Source organism: Pararge aegeria, chromosome 20 (genome assembly GCF_905163445.1).
Source record: "Pararge aegeria chromosome 20, ilParAegt1.1, whole genome shotgun sequence".
Classification (NCBI taxonomy): Eukaryota; Metazoa; Arthropoda; class Insecta; order Lepidoptera; family Nymphalidae; genus Pararge; species Pararge aegeria.
In genome coordinates, this window is record NC_053199.1 from 9,187,151 (window position 1) to 9,207,078 (window position 19,928).

Consider the following 19,928-nt stretch of genomic DNA (forward strand, 5'->3'; position numbering starts at 1 on the left):
ATATAGATGAATGCGACGTTACGACAGTTGTTGTGTTGTTATTATGTTGAACTCTCAAATAAGGTTATGTACAGATTGAAATATCAGCTCTCATAATGGATAGTTATTATTGTAAGACGGTTCCAAATTATTATGTAGGCCAACTTAGAGTTATATGAAATACTTCCTCCTTTTTTTGTATTACTCATAGTGTAAAATACAAAGTACAGTTATGTATCTACTCATATTGTTTAAATAAAAACTGAAAAGCGTCGAGTTTTGTCTTATTTGCCCGCATACTAATACAAATAAATGTTTCTCATGTAAATATACGCCTTCATCCACTATTCTATACAATTTTCACAGACTCACCGCGTCGCATTACCTATTATTATTATTTCCCGCGTAATTACTGTATTTGCTAAGCTTCTAAGGGTCAAAGCTGCTCAATAGCCCTAATTTCGTTATAAACTTCCTTGAGAATGGAGGCCTTTCCTGATTAAAAAAATGAGATAAGTTGGTTGGTTGGTTGGATAAGTAGAACTATATCAACCGTACTATAGTCCATTTTTTCCGTTTTACACATAAAGGTAAGTATATCGATGCAAGTCTTTAGGTACTCTTTTTATCCCAACTTGTTCTTATAATCAATCTTTTTCTTACGTCTACTAAGTTATTGCGATTATTATTCCGATTTTTTTAAAACACGACGATAAGAAGAAATGAAAAGATTTAGATATTAATGTAAAAACTGTTACGTCAAAGGAGAAAATTAAAGAAAAACGTTTAATTTTTTTTAGTATAATTATTGACGGATCAATCCGATTGCTTACCAAGTTGTCAAGTGAAAAACCATTGATACGGAGCAATACTCCACACGGATTGAGAACATTATGGAGAACTCTCAAGCATGCAGGTTTCCTCACGATGTTTTCTTTCAAGCTATATTTTAATTGCTTAAAATGCATATTGGTTTCATGTTGCGTGCTAGGATTCGAATTCCGCCCCCCGAAAATGAAGTCGGAGTCTTAACCACTAGGCCATCACCGTTGTTTAGCCTCGTAATCAAACCCATTACCGGTCCACAACAGGGCAAGGGTCTCTTTTCAGAATGAAAAGGGTTTAAGCCGCAGTCAACCACGCTGGCCAAGTGCAGATTGCTAGACTTCACACACCCTTGAAAATGTTATGTAGAACTCTCAGGTATGCAGGTTTCCTCACGATGTTTTCGTTCACCGCAAGTGATATTTTAATGTCTTTAATTAAAAACGCACATAACTCCGAAAAGTCAATGGTGCGTGTCGGGGCTCGTATCTGTCTCCACGAAACGAAAGCCGAAGTCTTATCTTCTAGGCTATCACCGCTTATATGTGCCTGTAATTACACTGGCATTTCTCGCCAATCGGAACAGACCAAATCTGCTTATTGGCGGCAGAAATAAGCTCGGCGTTAGTAGGTACTTTCCCGGACGAGCTCTGTCAGAAAAAGCTCTTCAAGGTACTACACGGATGAGTATGTTTCGGGATCTATGCATTATTTCAAGCGCTAATATACCACATCGGTATTAAGATTTCATAAAAATTGGTTTAGCCATTTTATCGAGAAGAGTAAATATCGCATATGAATCCCGAATTTTTTCGGGGAAAAAAATGGCCCTATGCAATAAAACATACCTACTTCTAACCGTTTCTGAGTGGAAGAATGACAAACAAACAAACGAAATTAAAATTTAAAGTAGGGTAGGGAGAAAGGTGCATATTTATTTGTACGAAAATATCTAGGTAATCTAAACAGCTGAACTGGCAAGTCTAAACGTATTGCTATTCTTTTGCATACTGTTTCCGATTGTAAAGGAATGGAGTCTTTAGATAGGTACGCCAAGAAGTATCTGGGTATAATAAATTTCTGCCTTTAATGATCAACAGCGTTTTTAAATGATCCATCATTTATGAGATTAGTTAATTTATTAATGATCTTAATGTTAGAATATTCCTGAAAATTCACGATCTGTTTCATATCTTAAGTAAACCTATTGAAGATGATGAACTACTTGAATGATTTGATTGTAAAGTTACGCGGAACAATTTCGAAGAATAATTTATTCTGTAAATTCAGAGAACCGAATTGGTACGGCGAACCGATAATTTTTCAATCTGATCTAATTGTTGATGACTCAAGTCTCAAGCGCGACGTGGACGCGCTTACGTTTCAGCATCAAAACTAATTTTAGAATTCAGTGACAAATTTCATACTGTTTTCCCACTAGAACATTATCTTAGTTTCCGAGTGAATTTCGTTCTGTTACTTAGTTTATTTCGGAAAACATTTAATTTTCCTTCGTAAGTGTATGATTTGATGCACGTGTGTGGAAATGTCGCAACGCAATACTCGCAGTGTCAGTACTAGCTTTGAAGTGTACCGTGACGTGAATTCCAGCAGTAGTGGCTCCTCTACATCGTCCAGCAGTTCATCTAAAAGCTCAGATACACCACTCTGGAGGTAAATCCTCTATAACCCACCAGCTTATACTACACTTTGGTGAATGACTTATTACATCTTGTGATCCCCTATGGCCTATAAAGTAACTTTTCTTACAGTTGCTAACGTGGTACCTATACAAAGATTGCAATAAGTAGGTACTACTAGTACTACAGTAGGTAGGTATACTAGAACTATAATTTTTTTTTTATAGTTTAGTATAAATTTTATTAACAGCGACTTTATGAACAGACAATACCAATACAAAATTATACTTACTTAAAATAATAGTGTGGATGCAACAGTAGGTACCTACCTATTAGCTTTTGATGCCTTCAATTGTTCACTGGTTTGGGAGTCACACAGCTTGGGATTTCCTTTGGTGATTAGATATTCCAATTAGTTTTTCCGACGGAATGTCATTGTTTAGGCCTTTCATAATTATTATCATTGGGTTAATTTTTCTAGAAGGCTCTGCGGTTATCTTGTCTGACGCTTTGATCCAAAGAAGCGCATCATCCTGCTGGGTAGGTATCTCGAACTCAACTCTAAGTTTGTTATTTGAAAAGGGTTGCACTTGACTGGGAATTAGAATGCCTAAAACTAATCTTATCGCGCAAAGCTGCGATAGCCTCCTGCCTAATCTTGTATGCGTCGTAACGATTATCGCTGGTTTTTGAACTGTCCCAGCTGCACGGTTGCGTACCTGAGTGCTCGCCGTCTGCGCGTATGTCCTCGCGGTGGCGTCGCCCGTCGTCACAGCAAGGTCGCCACTTAGTTTCTAAATCTCGTACAGGCATGAGTTTATTCCTTGTTTGAGTTCTTCGTTGGTGATGGACGGGGATGTGGTAGAGGTGGTGGCCACTTAGACCGTAGCGGTGCGCCCAAAGCTGGAAAACATTGGCCCGGCCGGAGCAGCGGCCATCTTCATTGGGGCGACCGTTGCTGAAACACACCTCCATCGTTAAACACCTTCATCGCCTTTCTCGTCTCGTCCAGCCATCCAGCCTCTTGATGTTTGCTGTGCAATTCTTTCATTCCTGTATTGCCTTGTCTATTAAGGAAGAGACGATCGCAACTACTTTAAAAAAAAACCCCCGCGTCAGTCACCTCACTTGATAAAGCTGGAAGACCACGTAGGCCTTCAGAAGGCCGTTGGGGGATGCGTTGCACTCGCTTAGAAGTTCGTATTTGCTGCGGCTGCGAATCCTGGGAAAGCTGGGAAACTTAAGTGTCACCCATATTGGCGGCTGCGTCCTCCTCAGTGGAGTCCCTATCCTTGTTTTCATTACGCTGATTCGGTGGGTAAGCTATTTTGGGCGGGGTATTTCAAAGGACGGAAGGTGTGGAGTTGTTTATATCATAGTGTCATTTTCCCTATAAATCACGGTGTGTTCATTCGGGGCCCCTTATGAGGTTATCCAATGTATCAATTAGTTAATATAAGCAATGCATTCCTCGGTCCTTTTCTGGTACCTACTACTGCTACTTCAGCACTCAACAACGGACGGAAAAGACGAGCCAAACCGATCATCATCATCATCATCAATTCAACCAATTGACGTCCACTGCTGGACATAGGTCTTTTGTAGGGAGTTCCACAATCCACGATCCTAGGCCGACTGCCTCCAGCGCCTCCTAGCTACTTGCCTGATGTTTTCTGTCCAGCTCGTTGGGGGATCGGATAGGAGCTTAAAGTAAGATAAGCACACAACGCACACCTCGGCAGACGACATCAATGAATCGTGTAAAGGAGGAATAACTTAGAATATATATATTATTAAACAATTTACAAAAAATCTATTCTCTTGATTTTTTTTTAGGTTTAACCGGTTGCTTCGCACGTCGGTGGCATGGCACTGGGGCTTCTTCCGGAGGAATCAGCTGAGTTTGAAGAGTCGCGGCAGATCTGTATCAGATGCGGGCCTTTGTACGATTGCAGATAATGGTAAGGATAGACAAATGTTTGTGAATTCATTCCTTAAAATCGTTCTTATAACAAAGAATATATATAGGTTCCCATCATTCCCATCCCATATAACAGACATGGGCGTTAGGTACCTACCTATTCGGTTTTACAGTTTTCTGTACCAGCCCGGAATTGGAATTACTTTGTTGTATCTCGTAGAACGTCCTAGTTGTAATCTCTTACATCATCATTATTAACCCGCACTAAGTAGTAACTAATGGGTACCAGTATGTGAGGGGCCACCACGCTGGATAAGTACGGATTGGTGGACTTCACATCCATTAAGAACATTATGGGAAACTCTCAGGCATGCAGGTTTCCTCGCAATGTTCACCGTTAAAGCAAATTATATTTATTTGCTTCGAACGGGCATAACTTAGAAAGTGAGAGGTGCGTGCTGGGTTGCAAACTCAGTCCCCCGAAAGTGAAGCTGAAGTCCTAGACACTAGACTATCACCGCTTCATGTCTTTTGCATGTGATAATAATTGCTTAAACCCACCCACCTGCAATGTCGCAGCATGTTGGGTCTAAGTGCTCAATCCCGCTCTACTAACAGGATGAGGCCTTTGCACAATAATGGGAAACTAATATTTGACGATAAATATTTAATTATCTGGTAAATAGTGTGGTACTTTGAAAAATGTATACAGCTTATTAAATACCTACCGACCTTACCAAGCCCAAGTGCTACGTAATAAACTTTTACGATTTCAATTCAGTTAGTAGGTACCTCGTGCAGATTTTTTTTTATCGAACTTTAATTAATTTCAAAGTCCGAGTCATTAATTTCTTTAAACAAATGTACCCGTCGATGGCACGTTTGATGGGTAGGTTCATTACATAACTGATTTGTAGTACATAGTCGTTTTTTTTTTCGGATTGTGTGTAAGCTGATTAACCCTAATTATTTTAACAGCGTAACGCGGGCTTGTTGGCGAGCCTCGGAATGGGGCTCTGCCAGGAAGAGTTTGAACCCTAGGGCTCGAAGAAGCGAAGGGATCGTCGGCCTTAGGGCGCCTCATGTGAGGCCAAACCACGGCTCAGGCGACGATTGGAGTGAAAGGGTTACGGACGGTGATTAGTCCGCACGCTTCCGAGAACTTAATGCGAGCCGGCCGGATGCCGTTAGAAGTCGGAGACTTCGTCTTCGCCGGCGAAGACGCTGTGTAGAGGTTGATTGTGTGCTCTGATAGGGAGCATTGTCAGTAGGTATCTGATCGTCAGGGTCGTGAAGGATATGTTTAGGCCTCCTCTTGTTGAGAATGGCGCAAAGTTTGGGTGAGTAAAAAGAAGCCGCAATTATGAGAGGGTTGGGATGTCGGATAGAGTACATGGTAGGGATTTGCAGTGATTTGGGTTGCAACTATTTTACAGCCTAATGCTACGGGTGTTTCAAACGCGCCCTGGCCTAAAAATAAGACTTAAACAATCTAAGAAGTGTGTTTTTTCGTTATCACATCTCAAAAAGAGCAGCGTACCTAGGTAGGCAATCATGTTATTACGAATGAAAGTTATCGTGGTGTTTTTCCTCTTCTTGCACAGATAGGTAATAGTTAAACCTAGTTAATAAATAATGTATTTCAATGGAAGAAACCTTTGGATATCATATGAATGTATAAGTAGGTAATTATTGACAAGTCTGGTATTGGTTTAGCTTAATGGAGGAGAAGATCTTGCATTTTTCATAAGTCCGTAAACTTAGCTTAGACGGACTAAATTACTAACCTAATACTCACTACAGTTCATGGGTCTTCCTTCGGAATGAGAAGGTTTTTAGCCGTAGTTAACCACGCTGGCCAAGTGCGTAGTAAGACTTTACCCGACTTTGAGAAAATTTTGGAGACCTAGACATGCAGGTTTGCTCACGATGTTTTCCTTTACCGTAAGAACAAGTAATATATGCCTAAAGCGCATGTAACACCTGTCGCGTGCCGGGGATTGAATTCGGTTCCATGAATTTCTATATCAATCTACCGTAAACGCCTATAAAATTGTTAATTTTCTTTAGATTTGTACTTCCTGGATATTCCTGTATCACCACGACGCTCCTTACAAGTTTTTAACAGCGCCTCAGCTGGAGCCATACCAGAGCTTTCTAAAACGTAAGTATTTATTTTAAGTGTTTAATTTAAGTATTTTTTTCGCTTTGCAACTATTTTTAACCTTTAACTGTATAAAAGTAGCAAAGCTTCTATAGCAGCGGGCCAAAATGACGATCACACGTGTGATCGTACTGAGATTTCGGGAAGCGAATGAAACAGGATCGTCAGCGGTCCAACTGTACATTCTTAGCTGCCTATCACTGGAAGGTACATAGAAGCAGGAGACGCTACGCCGTTCTTTAGTAATTCATCATCTTCATAAAATCGACTCATGACCGGCCCAGTACAGAGCACGGGTCTCCTCCCATAATGAGAAGGGGTTAAGGCCGTAATCACGTAGCCACCACCGGCCCAGTGCGGGATTGGTGGACTCCACACACCTTTGAGAACATAATGTAGGTCCCTCAGGCATGAAGGTTTCCTCACGATGTTTTCCTTCACCGTTGAAGCAAGTAATATTTTAGGTAGGAGCTTACGTTAATAACTTAGAAATGTTAGAGTTGCGTGCTGGAATTCCATCTCGCCCTCCCGAAAACGAAGTCGAGGTCCTACCCAACACGCTATCACCGCTTCTCGGACTTATGGGTCTCCGGTCTATAATAATTATAAACGTTCAATGATTGAACCTGGGTCCGGGGTACCCAGAACCACAGGTTAAATTTATGGATAACTAATGGATTGAAGCATGCGCTACTTTACAGATATACCTATGCGAGTCTATGATATACCTATTCTATATATACAAAGTTTTCGGAAGTAGGTACTGCCGCTCTGGCGCCAAGCAGCATTGCGGGGATTCGGTCTGAAGCGTGTGGTTGCTGGTGCAACTACAGGCACATACCTAAGGTTTAAACCTGCGCCTCAGACAGATGGACAATACGCAGCACGTTGTAAGACCTGGTCCTTGCATATTCTGCGAAGTGTTTCTCTGTCTTTAGGCGATGGTTTTCCAGTTAGTTATATCCGTTGGGTATAATTTTTAAATTTATAAGTTTCTTAACAAACACCACCCAAATCTTTTAGAATACATTTTACACTTAGTATCTTATTTACAGTACTTACACTTAGTGTATTACTTTACTACGCAAGTTTCTTACAATTTTATTCTTTAAACACCATGAAATATTATAAAAATTAATGAAAAAATATGCTCCTACTGTTCGCGGAGTATAGCAAATTAAGCTTCATTTTCATAATAGATATATTATGGATTTCCGCAATGTAACGCCTGCTTCTAACCAATACTCTGAACACCATACAAATCCATCGGGCTGTTCGTATTAAAGAAAGTTAACCTTAATATTCAATGTAGGTATGCCCCTAAGTAAAAAATTAAATTGCCGCCATTTCTCCTATCATACATATGATTGCAATCAATATTATGCGCAATGCACCATTGCGCATGTTTCTATCCCTATGAAAATTCCTTACGCCAACTTACGCTTTATCATTTCCACCTTAAAGAGCATTATTCTATAATAACAATAGCCAGCCCAGATGACAGCTCCCTTGGTTGTTGGGGATCGGTACCAGTGTCGAAGTGATTGGTACAGTGAATTAAAGGGGAATAGAGTAAAAATATTACGTTTCACTGTAAAATTGTTCAATGAAATAACCAAACAAGTTGAAAGTGATGTGATAATGTTTATCGAAATTACTTACCTACTCCGTTATTTCAGAAAAGTGCTGCGTACCTCGGTTTTTCAGAAGTGATTGATGTTTAATATACAAATTCAGTTTAATAATTATATTACTATATTTGCAGTTGGGTTAACTGGCATTTTAATTTACCAGACATATATTATATGTCGTTTGTTTTCCGTATTTTCCAATGTTTATTTGTGTACCTAGCTAAAATACTATACTACCAAAATAAAATATGGAAATTTTGATTAAGTTTCTACTTATAGATATTATCTGATCAAATTTAGTTGCAATAACCCCAAGTATTGTAGAAATTCAATTCTATGATTTGACCGATCTCACAAAAAAATATCCACGGTTTATATTTTTTTATAAAAAAATAAAGTGTTGATTCGTTGTAGACGATAGGTAATTTTCACCAGTTATTTGACGTTCAAAATACTTAATGGATGAGAGTGAGTTCGAAAACACAATCTTTTGTTTCACTTAACAACTCTGTTTTGAATAGATATAAATAAATGGTAATATTAGGAAAGTGTTAGGTAGGTGTATAGGTATATTTAGAAACCGTGATAAGATTATAAATGTTTCTCCCTTCGTATAATCCAATGAAATTGTAAGTCATCGTAATGTTGTAACGCATAGTCTTTTCTTGCCTAGGTTACCGTTTGCGGCATATATTTTATAAAACCAACACTAACCGTCGTTAACACGGAAAACACCTCAAACAATTTTTTTTTTAAAAAACATCAAAGTAAATTTAATGATGTGATTAATTCTCTCAGGAAACTTATGCAAGTTTAAGACGACGCACATACCAATTAAAAAGTAATGGACACTTATTCGTTACATGTATCGGTAATTTCAAAATAATTAAATAAATAATAATTATTACGTAAAACCATGAAGATTTGCTGTGTCTTTGCGTTCTTATGAAGTGATAAATTTTTTTTAAAGTAAACTGAGTTAATAAAACTAAAGTGTACATAAAATATCAAGTCATTAGTCGCTTGAAGAGAATTTTTCGGTAAGTTATAACATATAATAAATGAATAGTATTATACCCTTATCGTTAGATATTAATAAATTATTGGTACCTACTTAGACCTACCCTGACCCTGATTTTTAAAATATATCGAAAGCTTATGAGAAAAAAATGATTAACAATCATTTTTTCTAATATAAGATAAGAATCGCTTCATTCCAAAAAGCGCCTTTAAATTCCAATTATCGCTCCGAATTATTTGAAGAGTCTAGTAATAATATACATATTAGAATAATATACGCGACTAATGTGCAACGCCATCGGCAAACACCCATCCAATTCAGTCCAGTGTCCAGTAGCTTATATCGATGATGTTAAAAAAGCACGTCCCTAATTCTTATTTCAAAATCCCTTCTAAGTTACGAGTATATCATTATCGAAAACCCATAACACTTCCAGTTGGAATAAAGGCCTGTTTCAACAGGATAGTGTTCCTCGAATCATAATACCTACTCTGGACAGACGGCTTCGTGATGGCAGTAGATGGTAGCTCAAAGGACGTTGCCTGTTCTCCGTTTTACGTCTATAGTAGACGGAAACAGTTCTAAGCTTTCGTTATATTTTTGTAATGAAAATTAATGTGACTTAGGTCTTAGAGGTAACGCAGTGAGTTAAGATAGAATTACAGTAAAAACTGATAAACTACTTTAAAATGTGGAAACGCCGCCGTCGAATCACAGGCAAAGGATTTAATTTTTTTCACTTCAAGTTAGCCGTGGACAGCAATTTTACCTAGTGTTAAATTATAATGCAGTTTAAGATCAGTGATAATTTCATCAGATTAGACAGGCCATCAGAGAAAATTCAGAAACTATGAATTCCCAAATTGCTCCTGCTAGGGTTCTAACTCGGTTATAAGACCACACTACGCCTATAGAAAACCATTTAAAAAAAATCATGTTTGTAAACGTTATTTGAACCTAGATGTATATTATGTTGGGCAATAAATTGCCCCTTTATCTTACCGATGTTCACTTCTCACTTATCTACTGTTTCTAAACTGCAGTTGTACAACTAAAATGCTAACTAGGATTTTATTAGTTTCATTTGTACATAGCATTCAATTAAAAGTTGTAAAGCCAAATAACAGAGTAGGGCGTAGAACAATCCCGCTGCAAATTGAATGTTGGTAACGAATCTTCTGTTATATCTCTGTACACGACAAATGAGTTATCGTGGCAAACAATACCGCGATAGAATAACATTAGATGACAGTAAAAACTGTCGTTGTTCTTTTTGAGCTTTCTAGCGAAATAGTTCATTGCGTTCGTATGAGTGGGATTTAGCGTACCGGTGCGATGTGTATTGGTGGAGAAAATGATTTTTGCGTCTTCGAAAAGTTATGCTAATATACACGGAAATGTTGACTTAGCGAATAAATAAGTATATTTTTGAACACTGCTTTACCTCGTTTAAAACTGGAATTAACTTATTTAACATCTTAGTTTAAAATACACGGGGCCGTAATTAGGATTCGGACAATTTTGCGCCCTGACATAATGAGTAATAATGTATTAATTACGACGTCTCAAAGCAAGTTGTTACGCTACGCTTTGTGGGCATGACTGTTGGTGTTGACTGCTGAGTTACAATATTGGTCGCCTTGTTGTAACTTTAATTATACTTTAACCTCCTTAAATTGTTGGATTTTACTATTAAAGTTTGTGTTAATAGACATAAAGGGAAAAAAAAATACACTGGAGGTTACTTTTAAATTTTATGGGAGTAGATATAAAAACTACAACTGTGGGCCGCATTTTGAGGTCCTTTGAGATATTTTTAATTTAACCAAAGCATAATACCAAATTGTAATGTGGAATGTAAATTTACGACCAATTACAAGTCTTGTGATTGGTCGCAAGTAGGACACGAATTGGCATGCCACTGCGATCGTGCCATAGAATGTTACAATTTTCCTTGCACGGGCCCCTGGTCTCCTAGTGCCCCTGTGCCCCTGGTCCTACTTACGGCTCTGGACATACATAAGGCTCGAGATCAGCTTTGTGCCTTATTTCTAGGTGAACAGCATGGCGTGTGTCGAGTTCATAGCTCACCTAGGTCCCGACCATTAGTTCCTGCTTGCAGCTTTTTGAGGGCTTATAATGCCAAGGTATAATATTTGCATGTGCACGCAACATTACTTGGTGTATTTATGTGTTTACTTATTTTTACTCTGTTTTATTTCGCTATGGAATTGTTATTGAGCATTAATTTAATTTTGTATCGTTAATTGCACTGTTTTTCCTCTTTTCTATATATTTTAGATACGTAATGGTTAAGATTTAAGCTATGGTCTATGTCTTTCTGTCTATCTGGTTAACTGTTGTCCTCTGCCATAATATCATTTATTATACCGGTTTTGTTGATTTAAGCTAATAAGATGTATGTCGTCAAACCAAATCCAACACGGCGTGCCTACTACAGTATACCTAAGTACGAGTAAGTATTTAAAAATACCCAAAAAAAAAAGAAAACATTTGCGGTATCAAATGTAATATTTGTTTGAATTAGGAAAACAAAAACATTTTTGAATTTTCAAATATACATATATTATATTTTGTACTCCATCTTGTATGAGCGGTCCAATTTTTGTTTTTTTTTCGATCGATATAAAAGTTACGCCGGTTACTGTTTTTATTAGGTTCTCTTTATTCATGAGCTTGTTCCTTCCACGGAACGATAGGTAGGTACACGAATTTCAAATGGGTATTAAAAATCTGCATGATTTGAGCAGGGCGTTCTCACGTCCAATCATGCAATATTGACAATAAAGCTACCCAATTGAAATACAAAGTGCAAAGATGGTAAACATGATATATCACCCTATTTGTCCACATGCTTTTTGTTAGATATAATATATCTTATAAAACATATTATGTTTTGCATACAATTGTAAGCGATTTTGTGGGCAAATATAAAATATAAATAAATAAAGAATCCTTGCGTTAGTCAAGTTAGTCAATCCTGCAATCTATGAAAAAATTATAAGACCGATATCGATAACGCAATGTTTCCAGAAACAAGGTATACAACCGACTTCTCATCATCATCATCCAGAATAGGACAGGAACAGGAACCTTGGTCAGCAGGTGTACGGACTAATCCCAGTCTAGGAAAACCATTTTTCTTAACGTCAACTCCTATACTAAGTTGAGGTTTGAGGATCTCAGGACGTACCTATAAGTTCTTGTATAAGACTATGGCAAAGCTTTGCGCTCGCTACATCTCCCCAGTCTCACTACACGTCACGATTAATGACGTCCTGTGTCCATAAACCTGAAGAGCAGGTGTTAAGCCTTAGTTGCCTGTAATTACACCGGTAACCATGCCCTTCAGACCGGAGCACAACAATGTTGCTTGGTGATAGACGTAGTGGGTGCTTTCCCAGAGGACAAGTATATTTAGAGTATAGTTACATAAAAAAATAATTCAAAATTAAAAAAACACACTACATTACATTACACTACTAAACGATCCCTTTCATTTCCCTCATTGAGGGAGTTGTGAAAAATTATGTAGTCCGTAATTTGGTAGTGGGGGCCATCTTGGACCGATTTCCATCAAAAAAAGCTAAGCAAAACTCCTGAATGAATTCACCTTTTAAAAAAAAAAGTGTTCAAAATAGATTCACACACACACACCCACACACACAAACACACACACACACGCACTAACACACGCTCAACATACACGCACACACACAAACATACTCATACGCATGCAAACATACATAGACACACATACACACACACATATATATCACCCATCATGTTTGCGTCGGGGGTAAAAATGGCAGTAGGTCTAGGTATGTTAGGGGAAATGGAAAATTCTCGCAGTCACCCATGGCCTTTCTTTCATTTACTTCAATCTAAATGCATCGTACGTGTACAACACATTGCAACGCAAGCGATATGTCAACTCTATAACGCAATGTGTTTATGAATGACCTTAGAAGTAGCATTTATAGTTATTTTTTATACAAGGCTTATATTAAAGGCTGGGCAAGCGAAGGATTCAAAGGCACGAGTCGCAAATAATTCATATTACTTTAACGAGGATAATGGAAATGGTATAGCAAGAAATACAGTTCAAATATTATGTACTCAACTAATTCAAATAATAATAGCTATATGTTTAGGTAGAATGGAACATTAATAATTTATAAGTGTTCCTATTTTAAACTGATTACAAAACAAAGTATTTACGGATACCTAAACCAAAATGATGCAAGATTTTATATTCTGTCAAATTCCGTTTGACGATTTTGTAGATTTACTGTTATATAAATTTATATTCTGCCGGCTAAGTATTCTAAGGGCAATATATCAATGAAGGTTAAACGAATATTTTTTTTAACGCTAGGATACGAAATTTTGTTTTGTGCGCTCATTTCAAACAACACAGAAACTTTCCAAGATAGTGACTCGAAAGAATAATTATAGCGCAATGTACGCACACGCATACATTTGATAATGACGCAAAATATTAATAGTAAGAACACGCTTCCATTTACTTTACTTGTAGTAAGCGTCGCTTTCTAGACAAGCAATCGCTTTTCCCACTTGGATAACTTAATTTCGAGGATTTGAGTTCCAAGAGTGCTTACGTAATTTTGAGAAGGTGCTTGGTAAAAACTGAAAGTTTTCTACTTTGTGGGTGCCAACATGAAATCATTATTTGTTCATTAAACTGCCAAGTTATTTATCTCTTAGTTTGAATTTCTTCGAAATAATATATTGGCTGGCATGGCTGAAAGGTGCTGCCACTTACAAAAACATATGACTTAATCTTTTAACTCCCATTTCACCCTCAAATGTAATAAAAATAAAATCCTATTCTACTCCTTATAAGATTATATCTTCTCATTAAAACGAGTTCAGCTGTTCCAAAGGTAGAAAGGCAAGGAAACATACAGACTCTATTTAGAATTTATTAAGCACCCACTAGAAATAGCCTACGCCCTCTCGACATTTAAAATCGTTTCAGCACATTTCCTTTTCTCAAGAAAACTCTGCAGGTACGTACTTAGTAGGTAAATATTTCCACTGTAAGATTTTCTTGCTATATCATTGGCCAACCTCTTGTGTTGTAGTGTAGTAAACGAACTCTTACATATTTAAATATGTAACACAATAAACATCGGCTATTTCTTTTTTATCTTCTTACTCGTACTCGTATGACGCCAGACACGACCACTCTGGCTGTGTCTGGCTTCTTTACTTTTGGCAGTTGGTATAAACAACTGACTTACTCGAAATGTACATAAATTAGTGACATCTGTATAGTCTGCGAAGAGTACAGAAATCATATTTTGTGGGACTGAGTATAGGCTTTTTTAAGAATTACTAAAGTAATTTTGGACCTACCATTGAATCATTTGAACTTCTAAATAACAAGGTTGCTCGGAAGCTTCCGACTGTTAAATAGCAAGTTTTTAATTTTGGAGAAGGGAAACTGTAGAGATTCTTGCTGGCCCCTTCTCGATAAAGCCTCCCGAACCAGTGATAGAGTCATAAAAAACAGAAAAACTTGACGTTTCAAAAGTGCTTAAAGAGTAAGTCTACCTACTTGATATAAATTCATTTAGATTTTTGGTAGCTTTGCGGTAGCACTCCACCGCAGTGGTTCGGGTTAACGATTTACCGTATCAGTCCATCGAGTAGGTGACCGCAATTCGTTTCCTTCAACCTGAACTTGCACCACCTTCAACCAATCGACCCTTCATTCCTTAAGTAGTGGCAAAACTCTCCTGTATTTGTAATTGCACCGACGAAGAAAGTATTTCCCTTCCATATCTTACTTTTAGTTTTTTTTAAACGGACATGTTGTTTGTGTTTGAACTCGTCCGGGGAAGTACTCACACGACGCTTATATCAGCATTGTGTCCATGCTGCGTTCCGGTCTGAAGGGCGTGGTTGCTCATGCAGAATGCAGTCGAACGGATCTTTCAAAGACTTCTTCCAATCTAAGGCCATCAATTTCTCGATGGTCTTGTATTCTCAGTGGCCAAGTCTCAGTGACAAAATATTGGAAAGATAAAGAACCTCATTATTCGAATCTTAGTTATTGGTATATCTCTAATCTTTCCATATCTTATTTAGTTTTTCTACTGCAGATCTAGTAATTCACTTTCTTTTATTGGTTATCTAAAGTTCCCTAGTATATTTTGTAGTTTTCAGCGTAACCTTATTTGGTAACGCGCTGTAATTTATAATTATCTTTATAAAAAAATCTTTATTCCCTTTTTGAACCACGCTGGCTCACCTTTCTTATTAACTTTCGACCTTTAAGGCTTTACACTGCTTTCAGAATAACGCAGCTAATATTAGAATGCTTTTATTTTCTCAAGAAAACACTGTGCTTAGATAATTACTTTTAAGTTCAACAATTAATTACTATTTTGTTTATTTTATACCGAGGAACGGAGCTTTCAAGCTCCTGAAATAGAACCATAGAGCAAAACAACTTGCCAATTAGTAGATGTAGAAGGCAACTTAAGTGGAAACCTTTTTCAAATAATAAATATCTTTCATTAAATTCGAAGGCGAATTAAACGTAAGCTCAGTGAAATGTTCTTATTATAATTGATTTGAAGGTGATCAAAGAGATTATTATCTGTAAATGAATTTCTGAAATCACTAATTGGCATAAACGTGGCAATGTTCTCCATCGTATCGACCTATGTCTAGCATTGGGCTACTGGACGTCGTTCACTGTATGGTTGACTCGTTGGTCAATTGGCTAGCATATTAAACTACTGATTGCGAAGTCCTGGGTTCAATTCCCGGGTCGTGCTTTAAATAGGTATTCGGTTTTATGTTTGAATTTATTGTAAATGTTAATGTTGGAAAAGAGCAATTATAAATTATAAATATTCTCGGTAGAATATGCTTTTCGAACCGATGGTAGAGTTACTACAAACAGACATAATTACTTGACGTTTCTAAAGTGCTTGTAAAGTAGGCATACTTGAAATAAATAAATTTTGAATTTTGAATTTTTCGTCCCACCCGCCCCGTCGCGTCGGTCCCATTATCATCATACAATGGTCACCACCCGTCCTATTTCCGAGGCTGTCGTACGAAGCGATTAAGCATATATATTGGAGAACGGACCGAAGCGTCCTAGTTGGTATTTCTACCATCTACTTCGATCATCAACCTGTCTGCCCAGCGTGATGATTATGGGCAAACCCTCTCGTTGGGAAAGGCCTTTAATCCAGCAGAAGTGTGTTATAGGATATTGATGAATCAACATTCGAGCAGCGTTACGGATCTATGCTCTAAAACAATCTCTTATGAAGGAGGCCTGTACCCAATACCACTGTACCAATAGGCTGAGGATACTGATTTTAGATGCTGAGTTTTTAAGTATATCCCTTCATAATGTAAAGATTTTCAATTTAGTAAAGGAAGCGGTTTGCAGGTCGGTTGGAGGGAGCAGTGCGGTTGGGCTCGAGGAGGCCAGCGACGGCAGTGACGCCGAACGTTCCAGGCGACACCTGCGGGTACCCACACCTACCTACTTGAGCCAGTAAGTCCTAAATCACTCATAATTATAAGTACGGATTTTAATTAAAGGATTTATCTTGGAATCGAAATGATCCAATTATGAATTTGACAGCAGTGTCAAATTGGAGGACTGTATTGGTATCGAAATGGGAATCATCATTAAACAAGGCAAAGGTTGATACCTATAAAGCCTATATATACTATAACGCCATAACCATCTGAAGCACAGTAAATATATAAGGTAAAGGAGTATTAAAACTAGAGCACAGTAAATATGTAAGCTATAGCAGTATGTAAACTATAACTCAGATGCACATAACTCTGATCAGGCTCCTAACACAGAACGTTTATTCGTAGTTTCAATGCTACTTTAATATATTTTCTCTTTAGATCTGAAATGTGAGAGTGTGAATAACTTCTTAAAGATATGAACTTATTAACGATTTTGTTTGAAAAAATAATTATAAAATGGCGTAAATTATATAAGTATTGTAACAGTGTGTTTACATATGTATGAACAAAGCGAATTTGTGATTTATTTGCGAAACTTTCCAATGCCGTATGCCATTATAAACAACCTCTTGATTTACAATATGACAGCACTTAGCAATTTTATACGTATTCTAAGTTTGAATCAATCAAGGTTTTCCAGCTTACCTTGTAACGTTTGGCATTCACTGGGATTGGAGTGAGATTATGAAATTACATGCTCTTTGAGTGGAATTGTGTTCAGTCATGTTAATAAGACTTGAGTGTCTTCGCTTTAGCGCTCTAGAAAGTTAAAGCAATACGGGAAAATACTTTTACCTTCTTATTTTCCCGAGTCATAAAAATATCAGTATATACAACGTGTAACCGAGTAACAAAACACTGTTTAAGGGTGCTTAAGGATATTTCAGAAGGAATCAGCCTGAATAATATGAAATCAAAAGAAGCATATTTATTTGTCCATACATACTAATTCAAAACATTCTGAGTGTTTACTTATGACAGCCCTATTGAAGGTAAAATACTGACACGCGCATAGAACGCGCTACGCAACGCGTACCTAATAAATTGACAGGAGTCACTCGATATTAATTTTGCGTGTGATGTCAGGGCTGTGTATTTCTGTCAGTAAAAGCTATGGCGGTGGTTAACTCAAAACTATAAGCGTTTCGGTTTCACAGATAAGCCTTAGAGGCGGTAAATAATGTACCTACGGCGTATGGTATCTATAGATTGACAGTATCTTTTTATGCAATTTCATATCAGAGTATTTTCATAAACGTCTCTCTACTTTTTCCCCTAACCTAACTAATACAAAAAATTATATAAAATATGCAAATATAGGTAATGTCACGGCTACGATTCGATTCAAATCGTGATTCGTTGTACGTACCTAACTATGTAGTTAATTTTGCATTGGATTAGAAACCTTACAACTTGCATGAGGACGGTCTACTACATCAACCTTAAGGATTTGTATTAGAAACATTAAATGGCTTTTATCTCGAATAAAACTTACACATTGATGAGTATATCATTGTTACTTACTGCTTTTTGCTGAATGATTTAAGTACGATTTACGGTTGCTCGGCAAAGGTCGCTTTTTAGCGATAAGGCTGCCCATTGTACCTATTTGTTATATTTAGTGTTTTTTTGTATATAATTTCATTCCGTTAGGTGTACAGTAAAATGTATTTTCATTACATTTTCATTTCATTGTACGAATAGAGCTTATGTTGTCTAAAGGACAGTTGCGGTGCATACCGCGTATACAACGTGTAACGGAATTACGAAATACTGTTGAAAGGTTGGCAAGTTTATTTCATAAGGAATCACCCTGTAAAAATATTAAATCAAAAGAAGCATAATTTTTTTCCATACAAACAAATTCAAAATATTCTAATTGTATGTATACTTATGACAACCCTATTCAAGATAAAAGACCGATACGTGCATAGTAACTACGCACGCGACGCGTACCGTACGCGTAATAAAATGACAGTAGTCATTTTATTTTACTTTTGCGCGTGATGTTAGGGTTGTATCTGATTTCTTTCAGTAAAAACTATGCCAATGGTTCACTCAAAAACTATTAGCGTTTCGGTTTCACGGATAAATCTCAGAGACAGCAAATGATATACCTCTAAAGCCTCTGAAATATTATTTCGGTTTTCAATTACACGTTGTATACAGGGTATGCACTTAGCGAACAGATGATATGATTAAACTTAGGGGCAGCTATAGTACGAGTAATAAAAAACCTACTTTTAAGTTTTTATAACTCGTACTAAACATTTTCAGCATTATATCCGAATGCTGTGATACAGATTTTCATCAAACATATCTAAGAACACTCCCGAATAATTCACCTTAAAACACACACACGCACACACACACACACACACACACACACACACACACACACACACACACACATATATATACACACACGCACACGCAAACACGCATACACAAACACGCGCACACGTAGGTACACGTCAAAATTATAACATCCCGTTTGCGTCGGAGCTTAAAAAGTAGCCTAGATTATACTTTATAATGTACTCGACCTACCTAGCTTCCTGTCCAGTCATCATCTGTATCAAGATTTATGTTCTCGTATGTTATTGATATATTGTTCGTTCGTGGTATGTTCTACGATACATTAAAAGGATATTACAATTTCGATATATGATTTAATAAGATAGAAGGAAGAAGTACATCCAATACCATTGTTTTTTATCACACGATTTTTATTTTTTTATTAATATTGATTTAATGTGTTACTATCGCTAACGAATAAAGCGATTCCTTAGTCATGATCAAAATATATAATCGAGATAGGTACCTAGGCACCGCTCGCTAGCTTCACAAAGTGTTTTCACGTCAAGTGATCCAAAATGTTTCTGACAAGCTGCATGATGCATCGTCTGGCATCCCAATTGAAGAGTTGGCTCGCGTCGGGACTGCAGTAGGCTAAAGATGCCTCTACCTACAATATGATTACCTAACAGCATATTATATCAAATAATAATTGGATCTGACCACTTTACACTACTGCAGTTCTTGAAGTGCACTAGTGTAAAGTGGTCAGATCCAACCCCTATTTAATTATACTGCGGTTTTCATATTTTAATAAAACAAAACGAATTGTATATTTTATGTAACAGTTTAAAGCAGAGGTCCCCGAACTTTTTTTTCTCGAAAACAG

At 37.2% G+C, this 19,928-nt stretch overlaps 1 protein-coding gene across 1 annotated transcript; it reads left to right on the forward strand.

Moving 5' to 3' along the window:
* The first annotated feature begins 2,242 nt into the window (after nucleotides 1-2,242).
* LOC120632660 lies at nucleotides 2,243-16,755 on the forward strand. Its single transcript, XM_039902609.1, has 4 exons — nucleotides 2,243-2,478; nucleotides 4,281-4,405; nucleotides 6,436-6,529; nucleotides 16,644-16,755. Exons 1-4 carry the CDS (start codon nucleotides 2,351-2,353, stop codon nucleotides 16,753-16,755), a joined length of 459 nt encoding a protein of 152 aa, XP_039758543.1. The 5' UTR covers nucleotides 2,243-2,350.
* Nucleotides 16,756-19,928: the final 3,173 nt, after the last annotated feature.